The sequence below is a fragment of the Hyperolius riggenbachi genome, chromosome 2, assembly GCF_040937935.1.
Source record: "Hyperolius riggenbachi isolate aHypRig1 chromosome 2, aHypRig1.pri, whole genome shotgun sequence".
In the NCBI taxonomy this organism is placed as follows: domain Eukaryota; kingdom Metazoa; phylum Chordata; class Amphibia; order Anura; family Hyperoliidae; genus Hyperolius; species Hyperolius riggenbachi.
In genome coordinates this window covers 440,767,383-440,791,058 of record NC_090647.1, presented here as the reverse complement: position 1 = coordinate 440,791,058, position 23,676 = coordinate 440,767,383, and the positions used below count along the sequence as shown (strand labels likewise).

Genomic DNA, 23,676 nt, shown 5'->3' with positions numbered 1-23,676 from the left:
ATACTCGTGACCACCTCTTCAGATCTCCAATTAAGATAGATGTAACGGTATAACAGATGCTCGTTCAGACAAGGACAGAGGATGGGAGTTTGTTATGGGAGTTTATTATGTTTATACAGTGCAGGAGGTGGGTTTGTAAATGATCCATTAGAGTTTACCACATACAGCTGCTCCCAAGTGGCTTTTTTCCTTAGTTGCTTTAGTATTCTTGCTGCACATGTTATATTCAGGTGCCAGTGTCCCTAGTGTACAATATATTAGTTTACCAGGAAATCATAGCAACTCGCCTACAGTTATTCAGCAGATAAATGTGCAAAGAGCATTAATACACAGCAAGCATTCACCAATCGTCTTTCATTGTTTCGTCTGATGACAACCCCTGTGGCTTCATATTCTGTGGGGTGGACCAGAAAACCTAAGGGGTGGATAAGGAAACACTTTAAATGCAAATCAGAGGGAAAATAGTAATTTTTAAATAGCATGGAGCAAGGTTATACATTTTGGAAGCTTTTCATTGTTGATTATGTCAAAATGTTACTTTTCCTCACTTTCTGTTTCTAAGACCTCCATTGAGCTTTGCAGCTTTAAAATAAATATAAGTGGTCCCAGGGAAATGAAGACTGTCCATGCATTCTAATTCTTCCCCACGCTACAAAAAATATTACGTTGTTGCTGTCACCGACAAAAGCTTGTAAGCTGTGGTGTATGAATAGGGGTGCAGAGGTAGCGACTGCACCAGGGCCCCTGGACCAGATGGGCCTACTAAGGGCCATCCAACAGCTTTATTAGCTCTTTATTTGTGATAAGCTGGTAATGATCACTTATATATATATATATGCTTAATTAGTTGTAACCATTAATAGACGTTTCTCCTCCCCGCTTACACCTCTCTGACACTGCAGCAGCCCTTGGCAGGTTTTGGAGCACCATATCAATTGTTCTATATAGAGCGCTTCAGGGGCCCAATGTAAAACTCGCAGTGGAGCCCAAAGCTCCTTAGCTACGCTACTGCTTGAAGACCATGTTCTGGCCATTTGGCGTCCCAGGCGTGGCACTTTTTGCCTGTCCCAGTCTTCAGAACATTAAGATCATCTACTTTAAGGCCAGTGTCCTCTACAAAAAATTTTTGAATGTTTTTTTCTGTGACTGGCGATTTTTTTTTTGATCATTTCTGTGATCTCTTGACATGGGTTCATTTTCACGATTACGAGAACGACGTTTGGTGACGCACTGTCTCGGTGGATCCTTAAGTCTCCATTCCAAATTGGTGCCTACAATCATTTTTGTGGGTCTTTGGACTGTTAAGGTGCCCATTAATGGTACATTTTTCACAAATAGAGAATTCTGAATGATTATTGATTGTTTTCTTAAAGAACTGGTCGATCACAATGGCTGTATTTTTTTCAAACAATAATTTGGATTTTTTTATGCCGTGGATCGATCCTAGAAGCCTATCTACACAGCAATGAATGTTCCTGCACTCCTGCTCTACTGAAAATGTAATGTCTTTCTAAGTACTTATTTTGCTTGCTGAGAAGAGTATGAGAGCACCTTGGAGAAGGTGAGTAGGCTGCAATGTTTTAATATGGCCATCTTTGGCCTGTATTTGCCCTAATGTAATGGAGTCCAAGCAGAATTTAGGGAGGAATAAACATTGATTTGAAAACAGAGAGAAATATGCAAGCTTTATAAAAGATATGAAAACGTTCCTTAAGGCTACTTACACACTAAGACGTTGCGTTTTAGGGGACATTATGGTCGCATATTGTGCCCCTAACGCAACGCATGGTGGTGCGGGAGAGGACGTTAGAGTGAGCCGCGTTAGGCGGCTCTATCCGCATAAGGTCTCCCAGAGTGGCGCTGATTGGCCGGCGGGACAACGTAGTGCAGAGCGAGACACTCCGCATCACGTGGTCCCGCCGGCCAATCAGCGGCAGACAGTGCAGTGCATATTAAGTAGCCATGTGCGCGGCTACTGTAGCGGCATCTCCCCGCCTCCTCTCCGCCACCCACTGAGCATGTGCAAACAGTCTAACGCGGGAACGCACAGCATGGTGCACTTTCACTACAACGTGCAGCGTTACATGCAACGCAACGTGGGCACTGGGAACAGCCCACTTGTGTTACATTGCTGTGCGTTGGAGGAGCGTTACAGGCTGCACTAACGTGCACCTGTAACGTCCCTGTGTGAAAGCAGCCTAAAGTGAACCCACAGACTAAAAATCTACTCAGCAGCACTAAAAAAGGCTTGGTGTTTCTTTAACAGTTTCACAGCATCAGAATTTTGTTTTTCTTACCCAAGCCTCATTTTTAGCTGCACAGAAGAAAACTGCCTGTGCATTTTTCCCCTGATGCTGTGCAAAGCATGATGGGATTTCTGAAGTTGTTGTTCTCATTCTGCTGTTTTGGTGCAATTTTTATTTTTTTTAAATTTGGATTTGAAATTTGATATCTAGTGCGTGCAGCTGGGAGAGGTAATCAGGACACAGGACTGTTGGAACTGTGTCTCATGCTCCCTGTCACCTCCTTTCAACCAAAAAGATGGCTGCCCCCATGATAAAGATGGCTGCCCCATGAAATCACAAACATTTGCCTGTTCTTTTAAAGCAGGGTTGGTAAGAGATTATATTACCTATCTATTTTAAGTAACATAACTAATGTAACTTAATGACAGTATGTTTGTTTAGACTGAAGTTCCCCTTTAACACATTTCTGAAGTGTCATGGTATAGGGATTACCATAGTAGCGCACTAGCCATGGGGGCCCAATCTCAGCGGCAGAGCCATATTACTGTTGAAGGCAATAAGGGGGCTCACTACAGGCCTCCTGAAGACCCAGGGTGGGTCCCCTGAACTGCAGAGTAGTGAGTGGGAATCTGTGGAGAGGTACTTACATCTCCTCACTCCAGCAATATGATCCACCTACCTTCTAAGTATCCCCATCTAGATAGATGGACAGATAGCTTTATAAAGGTGTCTCACATCATGTGACCTGCTGGTATGCGATGAGAGACACAGCTGAAGTTCAGATGATCATCTTCCAGTGCACAGCTGAGCTTACTCCCTGTAGTTGGCTGGTATGCTGGCATCCCCATGTTTTCTCCTGACAAAATGAGGTTGTATTCTCTCAGAAATGAAATTAGCATGATCTTTCAATAAGCTTTCTGGGGCATATTTAATGAAAGCATGTACAGTAAATGTTACTTCAGCTGATACCACGCGGGCTCAACCCGCTTCAGAACAGGCTGTTCTGAAGCGGGTTGAGCCCGCGTGGTATACTAAGGCTGTCTCCCCAGGCGTCTCTCTCTCTCCCCCTGGCCTCACCGGACCTCTGCATCTCCACTCTTCACACCACGTAAGTTACAATTTACATCCTCTGGATTTAATTTATTTTCGCCCAACACTTTACATTTGTGTCTCCAGTCAACCTACACCCTAATTTCCACGCCTGCACTTTTCTGTCTAAGCGATTTTTCGCTGCTTACACACGCTGCTATCTACCTATTGTCCATTGGGATTTTACTAATAATTGGATTTTATTGTCAATTAGCACCTTTAGAGGTCCCTCTTCACTTTAATGCCAGAGGTTTACTTATGATATTATATCTGTATTATAAAGAATTGTTTGATGGAGAGACCCTGTTGGTCATATGTCAGTGACCTTTTTAATTGATTTTATGCATTTCAGATGTTTTTTGGAAAGAATAAAGATTTATACTTGAATATTAGTAGTCTGGTGCTCATTGTAAGATTTGGGGGTGATTCTTTTTCTCCTTTTTCCATGGTACAATGTCTAATGTGCCCCCCCCCCCTTCTTTATAGCACATTCTACATGTTTAAATTAATATTATATCAATCATTTATTAACCATATAATTGATGCATGGTGCGGATCCCTATCTTTTGTTAAGCTTGTTCCAATAGTCTGACATAGATGTCCAATCCCAAACCTCTGGGCACAACATTTAAAGGGCAACTGAAGTGAGAAGAATATGGAGGCTACCATATTTATTTCCTTTTAAGCAATACCAGTTGCCTGGCAGCGCTGCTGATCTAATTGGCTGCAGTAGTGTCTGAATAATATCAGAAACAAGCATACAGCTAATCTTGTCAGATCTGAGAATAATGTCAGAAACACTTGATCTAAAAGTACTAGAGGCAGAGGATTAGCAGGACAGCTAGGCAACTGGAATTGTTTAAAAGGAAATAAATATGGCATCCTCCATATCCTTTTCGCTTCAGTTGTCCTTTTAAGGTCATGTGAGTAAAGTACAGAATGATAAAACCGACACAGTACAAATTAAAGACACCATCACAACTCTCCATTTTGGTCATCACTAACTTCTAACGAAGCCTAACTTCCCCAGTCTCCAAGTGAGCACTGACAATGCTGGAGGCAGATAGCACGCAGGGTCATGTGATCATCCTCATGGATACCCTTGGCTGGAAAATGATGCATTTTGTTTTTTCATCACTGTGGAATGTTTGTTTGTTGTGTGTTCCGAAGTAAGCAGAAACAACACCTGTTACCTCAAGTGCTCTGGTGCTGAAGGCTGCAGAACTAAATAACCTAGGCTAAACATCATTAGGAGGGTGAGATTACATACTACCATACATCTATATATACATGCATATAGGAAGTGTTCCTGATGCTGAAATCAGGATAGCTAACATAAAATTGCGTGTCCTGAATAATGTATTACTTTCTACTATATGTGTCATTGCGGTCCCTCTTTAAGAAATGGCTGTGTAGAGGTTAAAGGAATGACGTTCGAGTTCTGCATTTGTGTGTTGTGCAAGTTTATGTGAAGTTCTGTAATCTTAAGGAAATAGTGGCGATTTTGGTGGCTTAGATTTCAAAATACAGTTCCGAAGTTCACATTTCTGCAAATGCAACAATCTGAACTGCGCGTTTGTCTAGATATATCCTCTGTATTGGTGCTGAAGTAGATGACATATGCATCTGCACTGCTTCTTATGCAGATTAGATGTTTTCATCCTTTTTATCTGCTGATGTCAAGTAGGTGGAATAGCTGAAGAGAGACGTTTAGCATTCAGTGGGTGTGCAGGAAAACGTGGGTATTGTGTGCCACAAATGGACTGCAGTCTTATAACTTCTAGCTTGGCTGGCAGCAGTAGTTATTGGGGTTGTGTTGTAAGGAAAGAAAAATCTAAAAATATTATGTCATTATTGTTATGGCAGAATGAGTCGCCGAAGCATCGGGGAGATTAATTGGCTCGTCAGGAGAGATAAATGCTGCCCTTGGTTCTTTTTATATGCAGACGGCTTCATTGTGTTATCTCATAACTGCCAAGCATTCTGTATCAAATAAACTCTCGGTGGATGCAAACAAGAAACCATGGCAACACTAAAAACGATTTCCGAAGCTTTAGCTCCAGGTCATCAATGGCCTCTAGGTACTTCATAGTACTGTTGTGCCCTAACACTAGGCCATGCTTGCCATAAGTGCCTTCTGGGCTGGTGCCTGGGGCAACACCAAGCCAAAAAATGTATACAACATTGTATTTTTTTTTCCCCACTGTCCACCCTCTGAGATTTATGAGTAAATCCAGTAAAAGGACTTAAAGAGAATCTGTACTCTAAAATTCTTACAATAAACAGCATACCATTCTATTCATTATGTTCTCCTGGGCCCCTCTATGCTATTTCTGCCACTCCCTGCTGCAATCCTGGCTTGTAATTGCCTTGTTTTAGGCAGTGTTTACAAACAAAAGACATGCCTGCTAACCGGAGTGTGATAGGCTGAGAGGAGAGCTTGGAGAGGGTGTGTAAAGCTTCTGCCTATCACATGCAGTGCTGCACATTCCACACATTCCAGCCTGAGCCTAACAGAGCCGTCAGAGGAAAGAGGATAAGATTTATTACAGAGACAGTGCAAATAGAAAAGGCTGCAGTAAGACAGACTACATTAGAACAGCTATAGGAACTTATAGGATAGAAGAAATAAGGCTCAAAATGTTGTTACAGAGTCTCTTTAAAGAGACTCACAGATGAGTCTCACTACAATCTTTTTACTTACCCGGGGCTTCCTTCAGCCCCAAAAGCATGGATGTGTCCCTCGCCGTCCTCCTTAGCACCGCCATTCAGCCGCAATCTCCCCTGGTAAGCGGCTCAGTGACGTCAGCGGCGGAACTTCTGTGCATGCACGGAACTTCTGGGCAAGCGCAGAAGGCCCCACCTGCCGTCACTGAGTCCGACTGAGCCGCTTACCAGGGATTGACTGCAAGAGAACGGCGGTGCTGAGGAGAATGGCGAGGGACACATCCATGCTTATGGGGCCGGTGGAAGCCCCGGGTAAGTAAAAAAACTGCAGTGAGACTCATCTCTGAGTCTCTTTAAAGCCCCATACACACACTCAACAGAAGTCTTTTAGGCTCTACACAACTTTTTTTGTGAAACACCTAAAAAAAATCTCTTGCTATTGTTCAAGCAGCTAATAAGACTGATAAGTCAATCCAAATGTTGAATTGACTTCTTATCAGTCTTATCAGCTGCTTGAACAATAGCAAGAGATTTTTTTTGGTGTTTCACAAAAAAAGTTGTGAGAGTCTAAAAGACAGCTGTTGAGTGTGTGTATGGAGCTTTAAGGCCCATACACACAGCATACTAATGTCTGTACATGCACGTGTTGAGCGACAATGTGTGCAACCGTTGGTTCGTGTGTACACTGCAAAAGGCAAAGACTGTCAGCAGACTGCCTGCAGACACAGCCATGTTTGAGCGATTCAACTGGTGAATCTCTTGTGACTTTTGTCTCACAAACCATCACTTAGTCTGTTGATGTCCTGTTGTGTGTACAAAAGTCTTCTACAGACAGCAGAGTCGCTACCATAATACTACTACTATACGTAGTCTGTGACAGGCAGCTTCCGTTGTGTCTTGACTCTTTCTGTTGTCAGGTGTATACAACTGTCATGTATTCAAATTGTCGCTGCCATAAATATGCTGTTGTCTCTTGTCTGTTTGTCATTGCCTCACACACAACTACAGACAAATGTATGCCATGTGTATGGACCTTTAGAAGAGAGTTGCAGAGACTTCTAAGACAGTCACAGGCCTGTCTGAAGACTGGCTATAGGAATACAACTTCTTTTTCTAGTTTTCTAGCTCACAGGTGTGACAATCCAGCCCCGCGATCCCGTCGAATCTGCTCCCGTTAGCGTACGCAGGAAGTACGGGTGCAGCCGGACAACAAAGACCAGTTGCTGGATCGTCAGTGGAAGAAGGTTAATGCGACAGAGCATGCCAATCCCGTCTAATCTGCTCCCGTTAGCATACGCAGGAAATACGGTGAACAGACTGACAATGAAGATTGATCGCGCAGTTGCCGACAATGTGTAATGGGACAATTCCTCACCAATCCCGTATTACTAGGCCTCTGTTGCCATGCAGGTCTCATGCACTAGAGACTGCTGGAGGCAAATTCACTGTGTGCGTAGTAAACGGTTAAGATTGGTTGGAGGTGCTCATACATGTACCAATCGGTAAACTAAAAATATCGATTTTGCGCTGGAAATTCGGGTAAATACACTGCCACCACTGTCTGATTGAGGAGCAGACAGTCTCCAACTTGGGCGAAGAGACCCCAACGCTATCATAATACGGTAGCCAGCCCAATCACGTTCGACATGCTCCAGTCACCGTTCGGGAAATAGCCCGACAGCTTAAAGACTGTGAGCAATGTGACGTTTAAAGAAGGGTTACTGGGTCCATATATGATGCAATCTCGAATTGTTTGTCCAATCGAGAAACTAAAGTTATCGATTTCACACAGGAAATCGGGTACTAGCTAATCCTAGAAGGAAGAAACGGTTATTTATAACCTAGCTAGCAAATCAACAATTTATAAGCAAATAATAAAACAACGGGGTAGTATGACTGATTCTTCAGAGTCAGATGTTAAGATAGCTTGCTTCCCAAACGGCTTGCTGTTTCTTTGCTTTTTATTTTATTCTGTTTTATTTTCATCAATAACCTAAACATGAGACAGAAGGGACAAAGGTTTTCCAAGAGTTTGTCATCTCTAATGTGTGCCTAGGGTACTATAACAGGCCAATATAAAATGTGTTTTCACATGAAGTATGTGAATTTTATTGAAAGTCATTTAAGATTTAGTAACTCTTTTCTTCTTAAAGTACGGTACATCTCCTTTTCTTTGCTGAACTAAACAAAATCTGTTCTATATAGTACGTTATATATGACCCTTATTCAATTCACTTTTTCTTCTAAGTTTTCTCCTGGGAGATATTTTTTACTTTTATATGTATACTTTTCAGCACTCTGAAATTGAAAAAGTGCTAAAAAGTGGGTGACAATGTACTGTCATAATTATTCTGCGTATTTTCTTGCTTGCTGGTGGCTTAAATGGCAGTTTATTGATTTGGTGAAATAATATCACTTAGGAGAAAACTTATGCTACGTACACACTTGCGAGAACTATCGTTTGCAAGGAACGATAGTTACCAGACGAACGATATTGGAAAGATTGGAATGCAACAATGGGATGCAGCGATCATCATACACATTTTAACGATCGTTCTCGCAGAAAAGAACGATCAGAAGGAAATGTTGCGTACATATTTAGATTAAAAAAAAAAAAACACTGACATGGAGTTACAATAGATACAAATATATGATTGTTAACTTGAACACAAAGTTTAATTAAAATGAGCAATGTAACAATCTTTACGGCCTCGCTACAAAGGAAGTACTGAAGCTGGGCAGAATTCAACGCAGGCGCATTGGCCCTTGTAACGATCGTTCTCGGCCGATGTCTGTACATACTATAGTTTTGTAACGATTGTCGGTAGATACGATCCGTCAGGTTGGATATTTCCATCTTGCCGATGTCGTTCTTTTGTCGTTCGTGTTAATGATCATTGGGTAAAGTTTTTTCCCCGATTGTCGGCGGAACGATCGTTAATTAGCTGTTTCAAACGACCGTGTGCCAGTCGCCAGTGTGTCGCCAGTGTGTACGCAGCATTAGGAGAAAAAGTTGAATTGGATCAGACCCATATGCCCATATGCAGTTCACTTTTTCTCCTGAGTTTTCTCCTAGGTGATATCTTCACACCTTGGTATAAAATGCATTTTAAGCCACCAGCAAGCAAGGAAACACTCAGAATAACTTTGATAGTACCTTTTCACCACCTTTTGGGTACATTTTCAATTGTAAAATGATGAAAAGTTATTTTAAAGAGAAGATAAAAAAGTATCTCCTAGGAGATAACTCAGGTGAAAAAGTGAATTTCAAATGGGCCATAGTGCTTATTTATACTATACATGTAATATCAATATCAGACTTCTTAGATATTTGTGAATCAGTCATCACTCATTGCCAGGAATGACTGATAAATCTGCCGCTGCACAATAGTATAAAGTTTCCAGCCTTGCTATGTTTTCAGCGGCTAATTGGTGGTCATGTGACTGTTCACAGACAGAAAATGTCTGCTTTTGACTGCTGCCAGGTTTACATTAAAATGGACCTGAACTCTTGCAAAGCAAAGAAGGAAAACAGAGAGAAATTCACCCTATGTTTAGAGAGTTTAGCCTGCCTAAGTCTCCCCTCATCTGTCACTAATCACCGGTGTAATTTGATCTCTCAGCTGTGTCAGCTGGCTGCCTCAGCAGAGCAGCTAATTTGTAAACACAACCACTGTCACTGTGACCCCCTTTTAAACAACGCTTTTCGCAGATGGTGAAAACATCACATTTACTGTCCGTGTGAACCAGTCCTTATGCTTTGTGAGACTTTAAAATGTATTGTGTGTCTTTTAGAGAGAGCTTTTGCAATGATTAATACTCACATTATGGTACATCTTAGCATGTTGCTAAATTAGTTCCCTGAAGTCTCAATGATGAATTAAATCAAACTTTCTGTGCAATCATTTGCCCTTTCAGGAGATACTTGCTGAATTTCAAAGTATTTAAATCAATTTCAAAGCGCCAGAGTCTTACACAATTGCATTATGACTAATTGTCCTCAGACTATACAGCAAGTTTGGAGTATTACTCATAGTCCACCTGCCATCCAGCACCCCTTTGCTGTAAGTTCTGCTGAAAGTAACACACATCAATATTTTATTGTGTGATTCTCTGCCAGCAGAAGCAGCTCAGCTCACAGAGTAGGATGACAGCTCTGAAAACACTTGGATGCGTTTGATGTCAGTGTTGCTAATGATTGGAAGCTTCTTAAAGAGACACTGAAGTGGAAAAAAAATTATGATATAATGAATTGGTTGTGTAATACGGATAATTACTAGAATTTTAGTAGTAAAAAAAATATTCTAATATTTTTATTTTCAGTTATATAGTGTTTTTTATAACATTGCATCATTCTCTAACATTTGCAGTTTAGACACTACTCAGCATTCTAAATGCGTATGAGAGAGAACGGCGCCGGAGACTTGGGCGCAGGACACAGCCAGTATATGACTGATCCTGCTGCCGCACAAGTCCGGGCCGTATTAATTACTATTCCCCCTCCAGGCCGACATGGATAGTGGGGGAATGAAATAATTCGGCTTCCAGCAATTGCTGGAAGCCGAATTATTGTTTTAAAAGCAACTTCAGGTCCGTCTTCTGACGGCGCTGAAGTTACTCCCTGTGCCTGCGATAGCCGTAGTTCCTATTACGGCCTATGGTGGCGCCGGCTGCGCCCAAGTCTCCTGCGCTGCTGCGCCTAAGTCTCCAGCGCTGGATTTACCGTGTTCGTTCTAAATGGGTTCAAAAGTTTCCTAGCCTGCTCTGGAAAATCTTCCCTGCAGAGGGAAAAAAGATACATTGGCCTCGATTCATAGAAGTGCTGTTGGGAAGGTAAACTCGAGACGGGAAACACCGCTGTCGGTATTTCAGCCTTCAGGGTGGTAATTCATAAAAATGTTGCCTGTTGAGATATGTGTGCGGAGATATTCCACTGTAGGCTGGCGTTAGGCTGTCGGTAGGCATGCGGAAACAGGAGAAGCTGGCCGAATCCCTCTGTGCGGTGTTCTCTCTGCAGCTGCTTGGGAGGTCTGTCCCATTCACTGCAGTTGATTCCGCACGCTTCTCGCCACATCAGAGGTAGCGGTAATCCCCGTCGGCATACCGCTACCTCTAATCTTTATGAATTGACATTTGTTACTTTTGCTATGATAATCACTGCGCAAGGCGGTGATTTATCACTCTGCTCGCGAATGTCGGCTTTTCATGCGGAAAAAGCCTTTATGAATACAGATTTTGCTGAGTGTTCGGTAAAGTGAGCTGTTTTCAGCATTTCCGCATGCGGGAATGCTTTTAAAGCTTATCTCAAGTGTCTGGCAGAGTTCTCTGCGACTTTGAAAGTCGTGGAGCTCAATGGCTAATTTGCATAAATAACTGGAGTTTCTTAAGGTGCGTACACACGCACGACAGCAGCCAACAACGGGTCCGTCGGCACCTCCCGCTGGGTGGGTGTTCAGCAGACTGTAGTGGGTGTGTACGAACTGTCGGTGGATTGATAAGGCCGTTTCTGAACGATCCGCTGGGCGAAAGTAGGGTTAGGTTAAGGTTAAGCTGTAGGTTAAGCTGTATTTTTGAATAATGAAACGGTTTTTAAAGTAATTATCTTTTTTTTATTTCCCACCTGTTTTACAACGCAACTTATCATTTACATGTTTTAAGCTGGGTGCACACATAGCAGAAACGCTAGTGTACTGGGAAACGCTGTGTTTTATGCAGCAATGTTAGTCTATGGGACGCTGAAGAAGCTACGTTTCACTGCGGTTGTACAGTATGCATTCCGCAAACGCGGGTAGTGTTGCATATTATGCAGGGTGGCTGCCAAAACGCACATAATGAAAGTCTATGGTAACCCATATGCATTGAGTTTTTCATACGTTTTTAATTCAAAATGAAAGATCTGTGAACTATAGCAAACCACAAACGCACCATCCTAAAACGCTACTTTTTCACGCTATCTCATATGTGAACCCAGCCTTAAGATTCACTTTGCGCCAGCTGAAAACGATCTTTATCATTTATTACGATTTCACTATCCAACCTCACCCATTTTTCCACGTGCCTCTATTTCATGCAAGCTTACAATCTTGACATTGCATGTACATATATAACTATAAATGTACAATCACTAATTCACTCACCTGTAAGCAGTACTTACTAAGGGCTGATGTGACTCAGGTTAGGGTTGCCACCTGGCAGCAGGCAGTGTTTGATAAACTCAGTCTGAGTTTGTAGCGTCACATCTCCTACTCTGACAAGCAATTTCTCTTGCATTTCCTTCCTATTTATGGTTGCAAGGTTTGTCTACAACAGCCCCTATTCTTTGGAACCATTTTCGTCCTCTTAACAGATTTGCTCAATTGAACATGTTTAAAAACATTAAAAACACATTTTCAAGCCAGATTCTGCCTTCCAGCCCTAATCATGCATTACCACATAGAAAATAACTCCCACCACCTCCAGCTGTCACCATTACCCTTTCCGATTGTATATAATGGTCTGCGACCTCTTAAGGTGCCAACTAATAATACAATCTTGATTGTACAATCTTACTACTTCTATGTAATATGAGGAACTACCTAAAGTATCCATACAAAGTATAATCAGTGGGTGGTCTTAGGTTTCAAACAGTTTTATTTGCATTCTCCATGTCTCCTGTATTGTGTTTTTTTTAACTACATTTCTTGTTAAGGCCACAACTCTGGCAATGTTTCACCATAAAATAATTGTAATGCGGCAATGTTTAACCATAAAATAATCGTAACGCAGCAATGTTTCACAACAAAATAATTGTATCGCTGCAATGTTTCACCAAAAAATAATCGTAATGTGGCAATGTTTCACCAGAAAATAATTGTAACGCAGCAATGTTTTACCTGAAAATAATCGTAACACGGCAATGTTTCACCAGAAAATAATCGTAATGTGGCAATGTTTCACCAGAAAATAATTGTAACATGGCAATGTTTCACCAGAAATAATTGTAATGCAGCAATGCTTCACCAGAAAAAAAAGTAATGTGGCAATGTTTCACCAGAAATACATCCCACCCCAGTGCTGCGCCTGTGAAAAAAAAGCATTTACTCACCTGCAGAAGACTCCTCTCCCAGCCTCCCTCCGGCGCGGCGGCGCGCATCTCCACCAATGATCTTCCATGCAACAGGTCCTGCTGCACAACTCCCGCGCTGACAAAGGCAGAGCAGGGCTACAGAAAGATGGCGCCTGGAACCCTGTACTGGAGACAAAAATAGACTCCAGTGCAGGGCTTCCCCCCCCCGTTCAGTGCTCCAGGGCAGAGACAGCTGTAGTCATCAGAAGGCCATATCCTTGTACAGCAGTTGCATGTTGCAGCTCATTCCTGGCAGCCCGGGTCAGGCGGTAATGCGCAGGCTCCCGCAGCCAGGAGTGCTCGCCGCATGCACACAAAGCCACAATGACAACCATTAATGAGCTGCGGCGGCAATTTAGGTGAGAAAGGAGGGGGACGGAGGAGAACGGGTGGGGGGGGGGGGGGGGTGGGGGGAGCGGTAGGCATGAGGACTGCAGCCAATACATACCTGCTTCCCATGTTGTTTCACCTCTGGTATCCTTTACATTTATAAAAAAGTATTTCTTAGCAATATGGCATAGTCACATCACACTATGGCCTGACTCATGAATCATTTTTGTGAATTTTCTCACCTTCTTAATAGAATACCTACGCACCTGACAGCAAGCAAAAAAAGGGACTAAAATAAGGCAGTAAACTAATACATTTTAATTAAACCAGTATGAGTAAGTATTGTGCATAATACTCCAGTCATTCTTTATAGTCTAAGGACAATTAGTCACCAATAGTTTTCATGACATTCCCTCTTTGAAACAGATGAAAGTACTATTTATTTCAGCAACTAAGATGTAAAAGTGATGTAAAAGAAGAAACAAAGACAGCAATCATGTTAATTTTATGCATCATTAAGACTCAAAGAATCAACAAAATAAATTAGTTAATGTGTACATGCCTACTTAGAAAGGAAGGTGTGGAAATGTACTAGGGCCATGTAGGCAATGCTCTGATGCCGTGGTTTTCTGATTAGCTTGAAGAAAGAGATACTTAAAGGGAACTTTAACTGAGAGGGATATGGATGTTCCCTTTAAAATAATACCAGTTGCCTGGCAGTCCTTCTGGTCTCTTTGGCCAGAGTAGTGGCTGAATCACACACTAGAAACAAGCAAGCAGCTAACCCAGTCTGCCGTCAGTCAGAGCACCTGATCTGCATGCTTGTTTAGGGGCTCTGGCTAAAAGTATTAAGACACACAGGATCAGCAGGAGAGTCTGGCAACTGGTATTGTTTTAGGAGGAAAAATCCATATCCTTCTCAGTTTAGGTTCCCTTTAAGAGTAAAATAGGGCCTAATATTAAAGCAGGCCCTACATGGGTCTGTGGCAATCCTGCAAAGTTAGTTCTGTCATACTGTATTCGGCTATACAGGTATTCCTGTCATTAAGGGATTTGTATTTTCCCTCTGTGAGGTAAGGTTTCTCCTGATTGGCTGGCGTTTGGTGCAGGGTTAGAAAAAATGCAGATGTGGTGTCAGTCAGGTCTAGAGGTCTGGGATTGGTCGGCAAACAGGTAAGTTTATTTCTGTCAGGTGTTGCTGGAGTTAGGGAAGATTACCTGGACCAGTCAAGAGTGAGTAAGGACTGTATAAAGAGGGTCCGTCCAGCTATTAGTTGCCTGTGGCTATAAGGTGAGTTCCCCGCCCTCCACACCCCTTTTTCTGCAAGAGTCGTGGTCAATCTCTCTCAGTTTAAGTTCTCTTTAACTACCTGAAGACCGCTCCACACCCACGGGCGTTGCCGTGGCTGCCGCCCCAGGACCGCCTAACGCCAATTGGGGCTGCATTTTGTGCGCGCATCTCCTGCTTGGGGGGCGGAGCTCCGCCCCACCTTCAGTCTCCAAGCGGCGTTCGCCACTCGGGAGACTATTAAACGGTGAAACAGCCGTCTTTTCTGTTAGTACAGCGATGCGATCAGCAGCAACGCTGTACTGGGGACAGCCGTGTGACAAGAGAGCAATCAGCTTTCATAGGGTGAAGCCTATGAGAGCCGATCGCCATGATTGGCTGCCTGCAGGGATGGAGGGAGTGAGGGGGAAAAAACATAATAATAAATAGGTAAATTTAATAAAAAAAAAACCCAAACATAAATATTTATTAAAAAAAAAAAAAAACACGTTAGGGGGGGGGGGGGGGGGGGCATCAGACCCCACCAACAGAGAGCTCTGTTGGTGGGGAAAAAAGAGGGAGGATCACTTGTGTGCTCCTTGGCCTTAAAGCTGCAGTGGCCAATTAAACAAAAAAATAGCCTGGTCTTTAGGGGGGTTTAGCACTGTGGTCCTGAAGTGGTTAATGAGGAGCTGTCAGCCATACATTGTCAGAAAAAACCCCCACATATATAAGTAGATAAATACTTGCTCTACTTACATAACATATGTATTGCACTGTTCACATTTTGATTTTAGTGATTTTGGGAGTGGGAGTCATCTCTGCACACCGTGACAAAAAATGGGCATGGCCATGAACCATGATGTGGGTGTGGTCACAGGTGGAGCCAAATTTACATGAACTTAGCAATGTTGGAAACATGAGACTAGGGCTATGGTAGGGACTAGATTGAGCGTGCCTCCGACACAGGTGTCCCCAGTTTAGGTAGTGACAGGGAAACTTAAGCCATGCCCCTGTATGGTTTTAAGAGAGAGAGAGAGTGCGAGCAGGAAGGCAGAGAGAGAGAGCGAGCAGAGAGAGAAAGAGACAGCAGAAAGGCAGAAAGAGAGAGCGAGCAGAAAGGCAGAGAGAGAGACAGCAGAAAGGCAGAGAGAGAGACGGCAGAAAGGCAAAGAGAGAGACAGCAGAAAGGCAGAGAGAGAGAGCGAGCAGAAAGGCAGAGAGAGAGACAGCAGAAAGGCAGAGAGAGACGGCAGAAAGGCAAAGAGAGAGAGAGACAGCAGAAAGGCAGATAGACAGCAGAGAGGCAGAGAGAGAGAGGGAGAGAGAGCACAGAAAGGGAGAGAGAGAGACAGCAGAAAGTCAGAGAGAGAGCAGAAAGGCAGCGCGAGAGAGACAGCATAGAAGCAGAGAGAGAGAGAGCACAGAAAGGGAGAAAGACAGCAGAAAGGCAGAGAGAGAGTGAGAGAGAGAGAGAGACAGCAGAGAGAGAGAGAGAGTGACAGCAAAAAGGGACGTCAGCAAGGCAGAGAGAGTATAGTTGCCCCCAGTATAGCTAGTATAGTTGCCCCCAGTATAGTTAGTATAGTTGCCCCCAGTATAACTAGAATAGTTGCTGCCAGTATTACTAGTATAGTTGCCCCCAGTATAACTAGTATAGTTGCCCCCAGTGTAGGTAGTATAGTCACCCCCAGTATAGCTAGTATAGTTGTCCCATATTAGTATAGTTGCCCCCAGTGTGGGTAGTATAGTCGCCCCCAGTATAGCTAGTATAGTTTTCCCCAGTATTAGTATAGTCGCCCCCAGTATAGCATAGTTGCCCCTGGTATGGGGGAAGCTTGGAAGGAGGGACAGCGGCAGGGAGGGGGGCCAGACACCCCACCTCCCTCACCTGGGTCCCTTCCTTCTGGCGCTTCCCCCTCCAAATTAGCAGCGGCAAACAGAATCGAGCACCAGCGGACGGAGAGGAGCCGCCCACCTTCTTCCTGCGTTACAAGCGATGGCGCACAGCGTCATCGTCATGTGACACTGGTCTCCTACTTCCCCGCCGCTCACTGTGCTTCCGCTAATCAGGAAGCACAGAGTGGTGGAGAAGGTGGTGACCAGTGTCACTTGACGATGATGCTGCGCGCCATCGCCTGGAATGCAGGAAGAAAGTGAGTAATTCCTCTCCACCGCTGATGCCCACTTCTGTTTGCCGCTGCTAATTTGGCCTGAAGGAGGGGACCCAGGTAAGGGAGGTGGGGGGTCTGGGCCCCCTCCCCGCCGCTGTCCCCGCTGCCCCTCCTTTTGTGTTGCTTTCTCCTCCTGCGGGTTCGGGTGGCTGGGGGGGGGGGGGGGCAGCAGCTGGCCAGGGGGGGGGGGGGACCAATGTGCGGATGACCATGCACCTAATCTCTGAGATACTGGATAAGCCCAAAGACTTTCACACGAAAAATTGTCATGTGGGCATTTTTGGATAAATCCAATATATACTGCTCCGTGAGGCCGTTCTTCTGGCCTGCATGACTATTACACTAAAATGGCTGGTACCAATGTCTCCTCTTTTGGAAGATTGGATTAAAAGCATCAGTGTTAACGTACCACTTGTTAAATTAGCATATAGGTGAAACTTGAAAAATTTCATTTATGTCAGTAATTCTGATCTAGACTGAGAGGCCATTTAAAAGGAACCTGGAGTGAGAAGAATATGGAGGCTGCCATATTTAATTCCTTTTAAGCAATACCAGTTGCCTGGCTGTCGTGCTGATCCTCTGCCTCTAATACTTTTAGCCATAGACCCTGAACAAGCATATGCAGATCAGGTGTTTCTGACATTATTGTCAGATTTGACAAGATTACCTGCATGCTTCTTTCTGGTGTGATTAATTTACTACTGCAGCCAAATAGATCAGCAGGCTTTCAGGCAACTGGTATTATTTAAAAGGAAATAAATATGCAGCCTCCATATACTTCTTGCTTCAGGTTCCCTTTAAAGGTTCAAGAACCCTTTGTAGTTTTTTTGGATTAATTAGCTGATTAGACTGACCTTTTGAGCCTAGAATACTGAACTTTATCACGATATTCTAACTTTCTGAGATTTTGATTTTGGGGTTTTCATAAGCTGTGAGCCATTATCATCACTCTTATAACAAATAAAGGCTTGGAGTATCTTGCTTTTGCATGTAATGAGTCTATTTCATGTGCTGTATTAGTTTCACCTTTTAAGTTGAATTACTGACATAAATGAACTTCAGCACGAAAGTCTAATTTTTCAAGTTTCACCTGTATATGTATAGAGGTTGCCCTCAGTAGTTCTTTAAAGTATGGCTTAAATGGATGGAGTCGCCCCTTACTGTATCAGATAATAATCAAGGGTAATGCTATATTAGATCTTTGATTTTATTTACCCTACCCCCAGCTGTATGAATGTACTACTCATCAACTACATGATGTTTATGATGGGCTATCACTCTTGACTTTGCAATGTGCTATTGTGTTTATGTTCTAGTTTGGCAATTTTTTATTTTTTTTTGTCAGTTACACACCAGGTCCTCCCCCCCCCCCCCCTTTTGAGAAATTTGTGAAGCTTTACAGTTGGCATCAGACATTAAGTTGTATGAACTTACCTTATATTGTACTAATTGTCTATGACTTTGGCCTTTCTTTAATAATGCCACCCTACCATACTTTTTTTGTGTAGAGCTATTGCCATTTCTCATGAGACAATGTCCATTAATAATGTAGTACATTAGACAGGCATTCCTCACTGTTAAACACATCATAGACAGACACAGTGCAAAGATGTGAGCCTTGGCAGATGCTTGCTTATTCCGGCTGCCCCGTAGTTGCCTATTGTAGCAAGTTGCCAATAACAACTTCTGCCATCTGGTGACATTTCCTACATGCAAAGCAACAGAAATTACTGGCAATTTGGGAAGCTGGCAGCAGAATGGAGACCTGGTAGGGCTGGGTTTCCAGACACAAGAATTGTTGAGAACTGGCAGCAGTAAAGAGACCTGGCTGAGCTGGGTTTCCAGGAACAAGGATTCCAGTGAGTTGACAAAGCCATGCATGCTGGGAAGCCATGGACTTTTAGGCTCAGTTCCCACTTGTGTAGAAAACCTTTTTACACCTCCGATAAATGCAGGTGTGGGATCTACTTCCACTTGTGAGAAAACAAAAACAAATGCAGAGTCCCAACCTGCTCCTTTTTTTCCCCCGTATGAGCTGATGCATTGTCCATAGCCACCTATTGTGCTAACTAAATGTTTCTCATGTGTACCCCTTTTTAAAGCCTGTGCTGGCCAAGTACCCCCTGGTATGGTAAAGACTCTCTCAAGTACCTCTTGATACAGATATATTTAATAGTAATACATAATAATCATTTCTAAACTGTTTCCAAACATTTACTATTGCTTTTAATTAGCTGAGATACTAGTTTGGTTGTTGTTTATATAGGATTTATTGTTTTCTGAAACTATAAATTTGTTTAACTTAATTAAATACATGAAGAAAGAATAACAATGCCTCAGCGCAAAAAGTAACTAACGGTGCAGGGCAAACCTTGGTGTAAAAGCCACAGTACGTTTGACAGGAGTTCTCTCACCTCTAAGAGAGTAAAAAGTGCTCCGCAAAAGGACCCAAACTTGCTGTAATCCCGATATCCTACACCGCGGACTGCGGGTTACCATCAATGCGAGCAGCTCTCCTCTCGCTGTACAAATCTCGCTGGGTCGGCTTCTGGTCACGTGGTGTACGCTCCTTCCGTTTTCCGCTCCCTGTGCGTTCCAGATACTCACAGCTCAAGCGTGTGTACGCCGTATGGCGGCTGAAAGAGAGTATGAAAACAATAGTGCACACTGCGGGGAAAGAAGGAGCCACGCACGGAGATCCACTTACTAGGGATAATCTTGTTTAATAGCACATAGTATGTAACCTCCACTCCCGACTCGAGTTTCTGCTCTTGCCTTCGTCAGGGGGTGGGGTTACGAGCTTAGGAAGTTACATATATAGACATAACCCCTCCCTTCAACAGCGGTGAGGGGGTTTGGATACAAATAGGTACAATTCATGATAAAAACAATGTAAAAACGATAAAACAATAATAAAAATGGCAGTATTTTAAACCATAAGAGACAGTCATTACCAGGCTCCACATAATTCACTCATCTCTTATAAAGCAATTGAGATCAATATTGGCATTAAGGCCATTAGGTGACAGACTCTGCAGTTGGAAAATCCAGCGTGTTTCCAGCTGTGATAATCCTTTGATCACACTGCCACCCCTCCAATGGGGTTTTATTAAATCTATTCCATAGCACTTGACCCCGCAGGGTTTTTATTGTGAAATTTTAAAAAATGCTCAGGGACACTGTGCGCTTTTTTATCCGGGTGTCCCTGAGCATTTTTTAAAATTTCACAATAGAAACCCTGCGGGGGTCAAGTGCTATGGAATAGATTTAATGCCAATATTGATCTCAATTGCTTTATAAGAGATGAGTGAATTATGTGGAGCCTGGTAATGACTGTCTCTTATGGTTTAAAATACTGCCATTTTTATTATTGTTTTATCGTTTTTACATTGTTTTTATCATGAATTGTACCTATTTGTATCCAAACCCCCTCACCGCTGTTGAAGGGAGGGGTTATGTCTATATATGTAACTTCCTAAGCTCGTAACCCCACCCCCTGACGAAGGCAAGAGCCGAAACTCGAGTCGGGAGTGGAGGTTACATACTATGTGCTATTAAACAAGATTATCCCTAGTAAGTGGATCTCCGTGCGTGGCTCCTTCTTTCCCCGCAGTGTGCACTATTGTTTTCATACTCTCTTTCAGCCGCCATACGGCGTACACACGCTTGAGCTGTGAGTATCTGGAACGCACAGGGAGCGGAAAACGGAAGGAGCGTACACCACGTGACCAGAAGCCGACCCAGCGAGATTTGTACAGCGAGAGGAGAGCTGCTCGCATTGATGGTAACCCGCAGTCCGCGGTGTAGGATATCGGGATTACAGCAAGTTTGGGTCCTTTTGCGGAGCACTTTTTACTCTCTTAGAGGTGGGAGAACTCCTGTCAAACGTACTGTGGCTTTTACACCAAGGTTTGCCCTGCACCGTTAGTCACTTTTTGCGCTGAGGCATTGCTATTGTTTCTTCATTCTCACTTTGGGCTGTGAAGCCAGCCCGCCTATCAGCTGCATCACACATCTAGATCTGCGCTGCTTTACTTACCATTAATTAAATACATGAAGCCCTGGACCCATCAGAAGTGCCCCATGGGGTACGTGTACCACAGGTTGAGAATCTAGGTGCTAACGTATCCGCCCAGAACGTGAATGCATCAAGAAAGTGGTTCAATGTCCGCTCTGATCCGAATGGGCCACTGCAAATGGGAACTGAGTTTTAAAGATTTGTTAAAGGATTTTATCTTAGCTACAGAAAAAGATTAAAAAAAGAACAAGCACAAAGCAAGCTGGAGACCAACACAAGAAGGAATAGATACAGTGTGGTAGGGAAGCTGCATGGATAAATAATCAACACTGAATCAAGTTCAGAAGCTGCCCTGGATTCCAGGATCATGACATGCCCATTAGGAGTAGTGGTCCATAATCCCTTGCAAGGTGCTCTGGCCAAGACTGGGTAATCCCTTAGATACTGGGGCCATTGACAGCCCTCGCCTACCTCTAGTGGCAGAGTCAACAGCGCATGCTTTAAGAAGCATGGCCAAGATTCCATTGCGGTAATGGAGAGGTACATTGATGCCAGCAGTAGTTTGGACTCTGGAGAGCAATGAAGAGGCATGTTAATTACTGGCAAGGAGTGATGATAACACGACAATGTCCGGACTTGAAAATGAGCATGAAAAATATTTAGACAAGACAAATAACATTTATGTCCTGCTTTTCTCCTGGGGGACTTAAAGCGCCAGAGCTGCAGCCACTAGGACGTGCTCTATAGGCAGTACCAGTGTTAGGGAGACTTGCCTAAGGTCTCCTACTGAATAGGTGCTGGCTTACTGAACAGGCAGAGCTGAGATTCGAACCCTGGTCTCTTGTGTCAGAGGCAGAGCCCTTAACTATTACACCTTCAAGCTAACCTACCAGGACAAGGGGTTAAATTAGTGAGCGGAGTGTAACGTTTTCTCTTTAATGGTGGTTTTTTCATTTTGTTTTGTTTTGTTTTTTTGCTGTTGGGCAGATTTACACATATAGGTTTTATTCAGTCACACGTCAATCAATATCCTTAGTTGGATGGCGTTGCCATAGCGAGCCCTGTAAAAATGATTGATACCATGCTTCAGATGGTGTTGTCTAAGAAAATTCTGGGCTGAAAGAAACCTCTTGCTTTTATTGGTAAAATATAAATGAGGAGAAGCACATGCTCAACTTTAAAAGCACATGGCTTCAGTATGATGATCCTATAAAAATCTGAATAATTTCTGTATATTTATTTAACAAAGAGAAGTTGGATTTCCAGTAGTCTAGCAGATATGGAGGAATTGGCAGTCATAGCAGGCACTAAATCTGTGTGTCTGGAGCTCGTTATTGAATCTGGGTTCATTGCCAGACAGACAAATAAGTTGTGCGAGCAGCTGTGTGACGGCAGCATTTCAAATGAGTCCTGGATGTCCGTCTGCAGTGTTCTCGTTGTTCATTTTGTCTTGTAGTTGCCAGACTGACATTTGACCTCCACCATAATCACATGTGTAAGTGATTAAGGCGATATCTTATGGATACCTTTGTTACTTAATTAGACATCACTGACCTTTTCTCTTTTCAATTAATTAATGGGTCTACTAGCATTCAAAATGTGAGAGGCTTTGGGTTATTTACTAGATAACAGGTGTACCTATAACCATATTAGTGGGGAGGGCAATGGTGTGGCCTCATGTTGTGAGCCTCCAGTGCATTAAAAAAGCCCTGATTTTAAAGTGTACCTGATGTGACATGATGAGATAACAATGGGTACATATAGTTCTAGCCCTACTAAGAAATTGTCTGAAGATCCTTTCTGCTTTCCAGTTCAGGAAGAGTTAAACAACTTGAGTTGATATCAGTGTAAATGAGCATGTTTCATTTAGTCCGTTTTCCTAAAAAGTAAATAGAAGCCAAAACAGCTGAGAAACAGGGAGACGAGGCTTCTACTAGGTTTACTGGAAAGTTCAAAGGGTCATTACTTCTGTTTGTTTTGTTTTGTTTTTCAATCAGAAAGGCAGAAATGTCATGCTTCTGTTCAGAAAGAAGATGCCGAAAATGTAGCCTTAAAACTGAAGATAAAAATATGAGATTCTGTTCTGTGTTTATTTTACCTTTAGTGAAATACATACAATGAATCATCTCATAAGTTTATTTTCACTTCAGATTCACTTTAAGCCTAACCTTTATACTAAGGTCACCATTTATCAAGACAAGGCAATATAACAGGTCACAACTTACTTGTGGTTAACTTTTCAAAGTCTGATGGTCACTTTTATAACAACAAATATAATAAAATAAAAGGTGGATACAGTTTAGATAGGAGGCTGAATGCTGTGTATCCTGAAAAAAATATGACTACCTAGTTGACAAAGGAAATATTGTCATAGATAAAATAGGCATAATGGCAGTAGAGACTCACTTAAACGTTGGTCATTTGATCATGAAGTTTAAAATGGAACTCTACTCAGAACTTCCTCTCTACTCTAAGGCCTCTTTCCCACCAAGACGTCGCGTTTTCGGGGACGTTAAGGTCGCATAACGTGCCCCTAACGCAACGCGTGGTGGTGTTGAAGTTGGACGTCAGATTGAGCTGCTTTATGTGGCTCTCAAAGCAGACGCTCCAGGATAGTGATGGGAAGTCTAGATCTTTTTAAGGATTCGGATCATTCGAATCGGATCGTTTAAAAGATCCTGATCTTTGAGCCGAATCATTTGAATCAATTTACTAGGGAAGCAGACTGGGGGTAAAATGACTAGCAGGACACGACTTTCCCTGCACTGTACATTCTGTAT

The 23,676-nt window shown here is 43.0% G+C and overlaps 1 protein-coding gene across 3 annotated transcripts in view; it reads left to right on the top strand.

Annotated features, from left to right (window-relative positions):
* LOC137546932 (SH3 domain-containing kinase-binding protein 1-like) overlaps positions 1–23,676 on the top strand; it is a 516,647-nt gene that overhangs the window by 95,021 nt on the left and 397,950 nt on the right. The window contains exon 1 of one of the 3 annotated variants that reach the window (XM_068269993.1): positions 13,751–13,772. The exons of the other annotated variants lie outside the window; for them this stretch is intronic. Coding sequence (XP_068126094.1) covers positions 13,769–13,772 — 4 coding nt within the window. The 5' untranslated portion in view covers positions 13,751–13,768. Of the gene's footprint in view, positions 1–13,750; positions 13,773–23,676 lie in introns of those variants that run through there. 3 annotated transcript variants of the gene reach the window in all.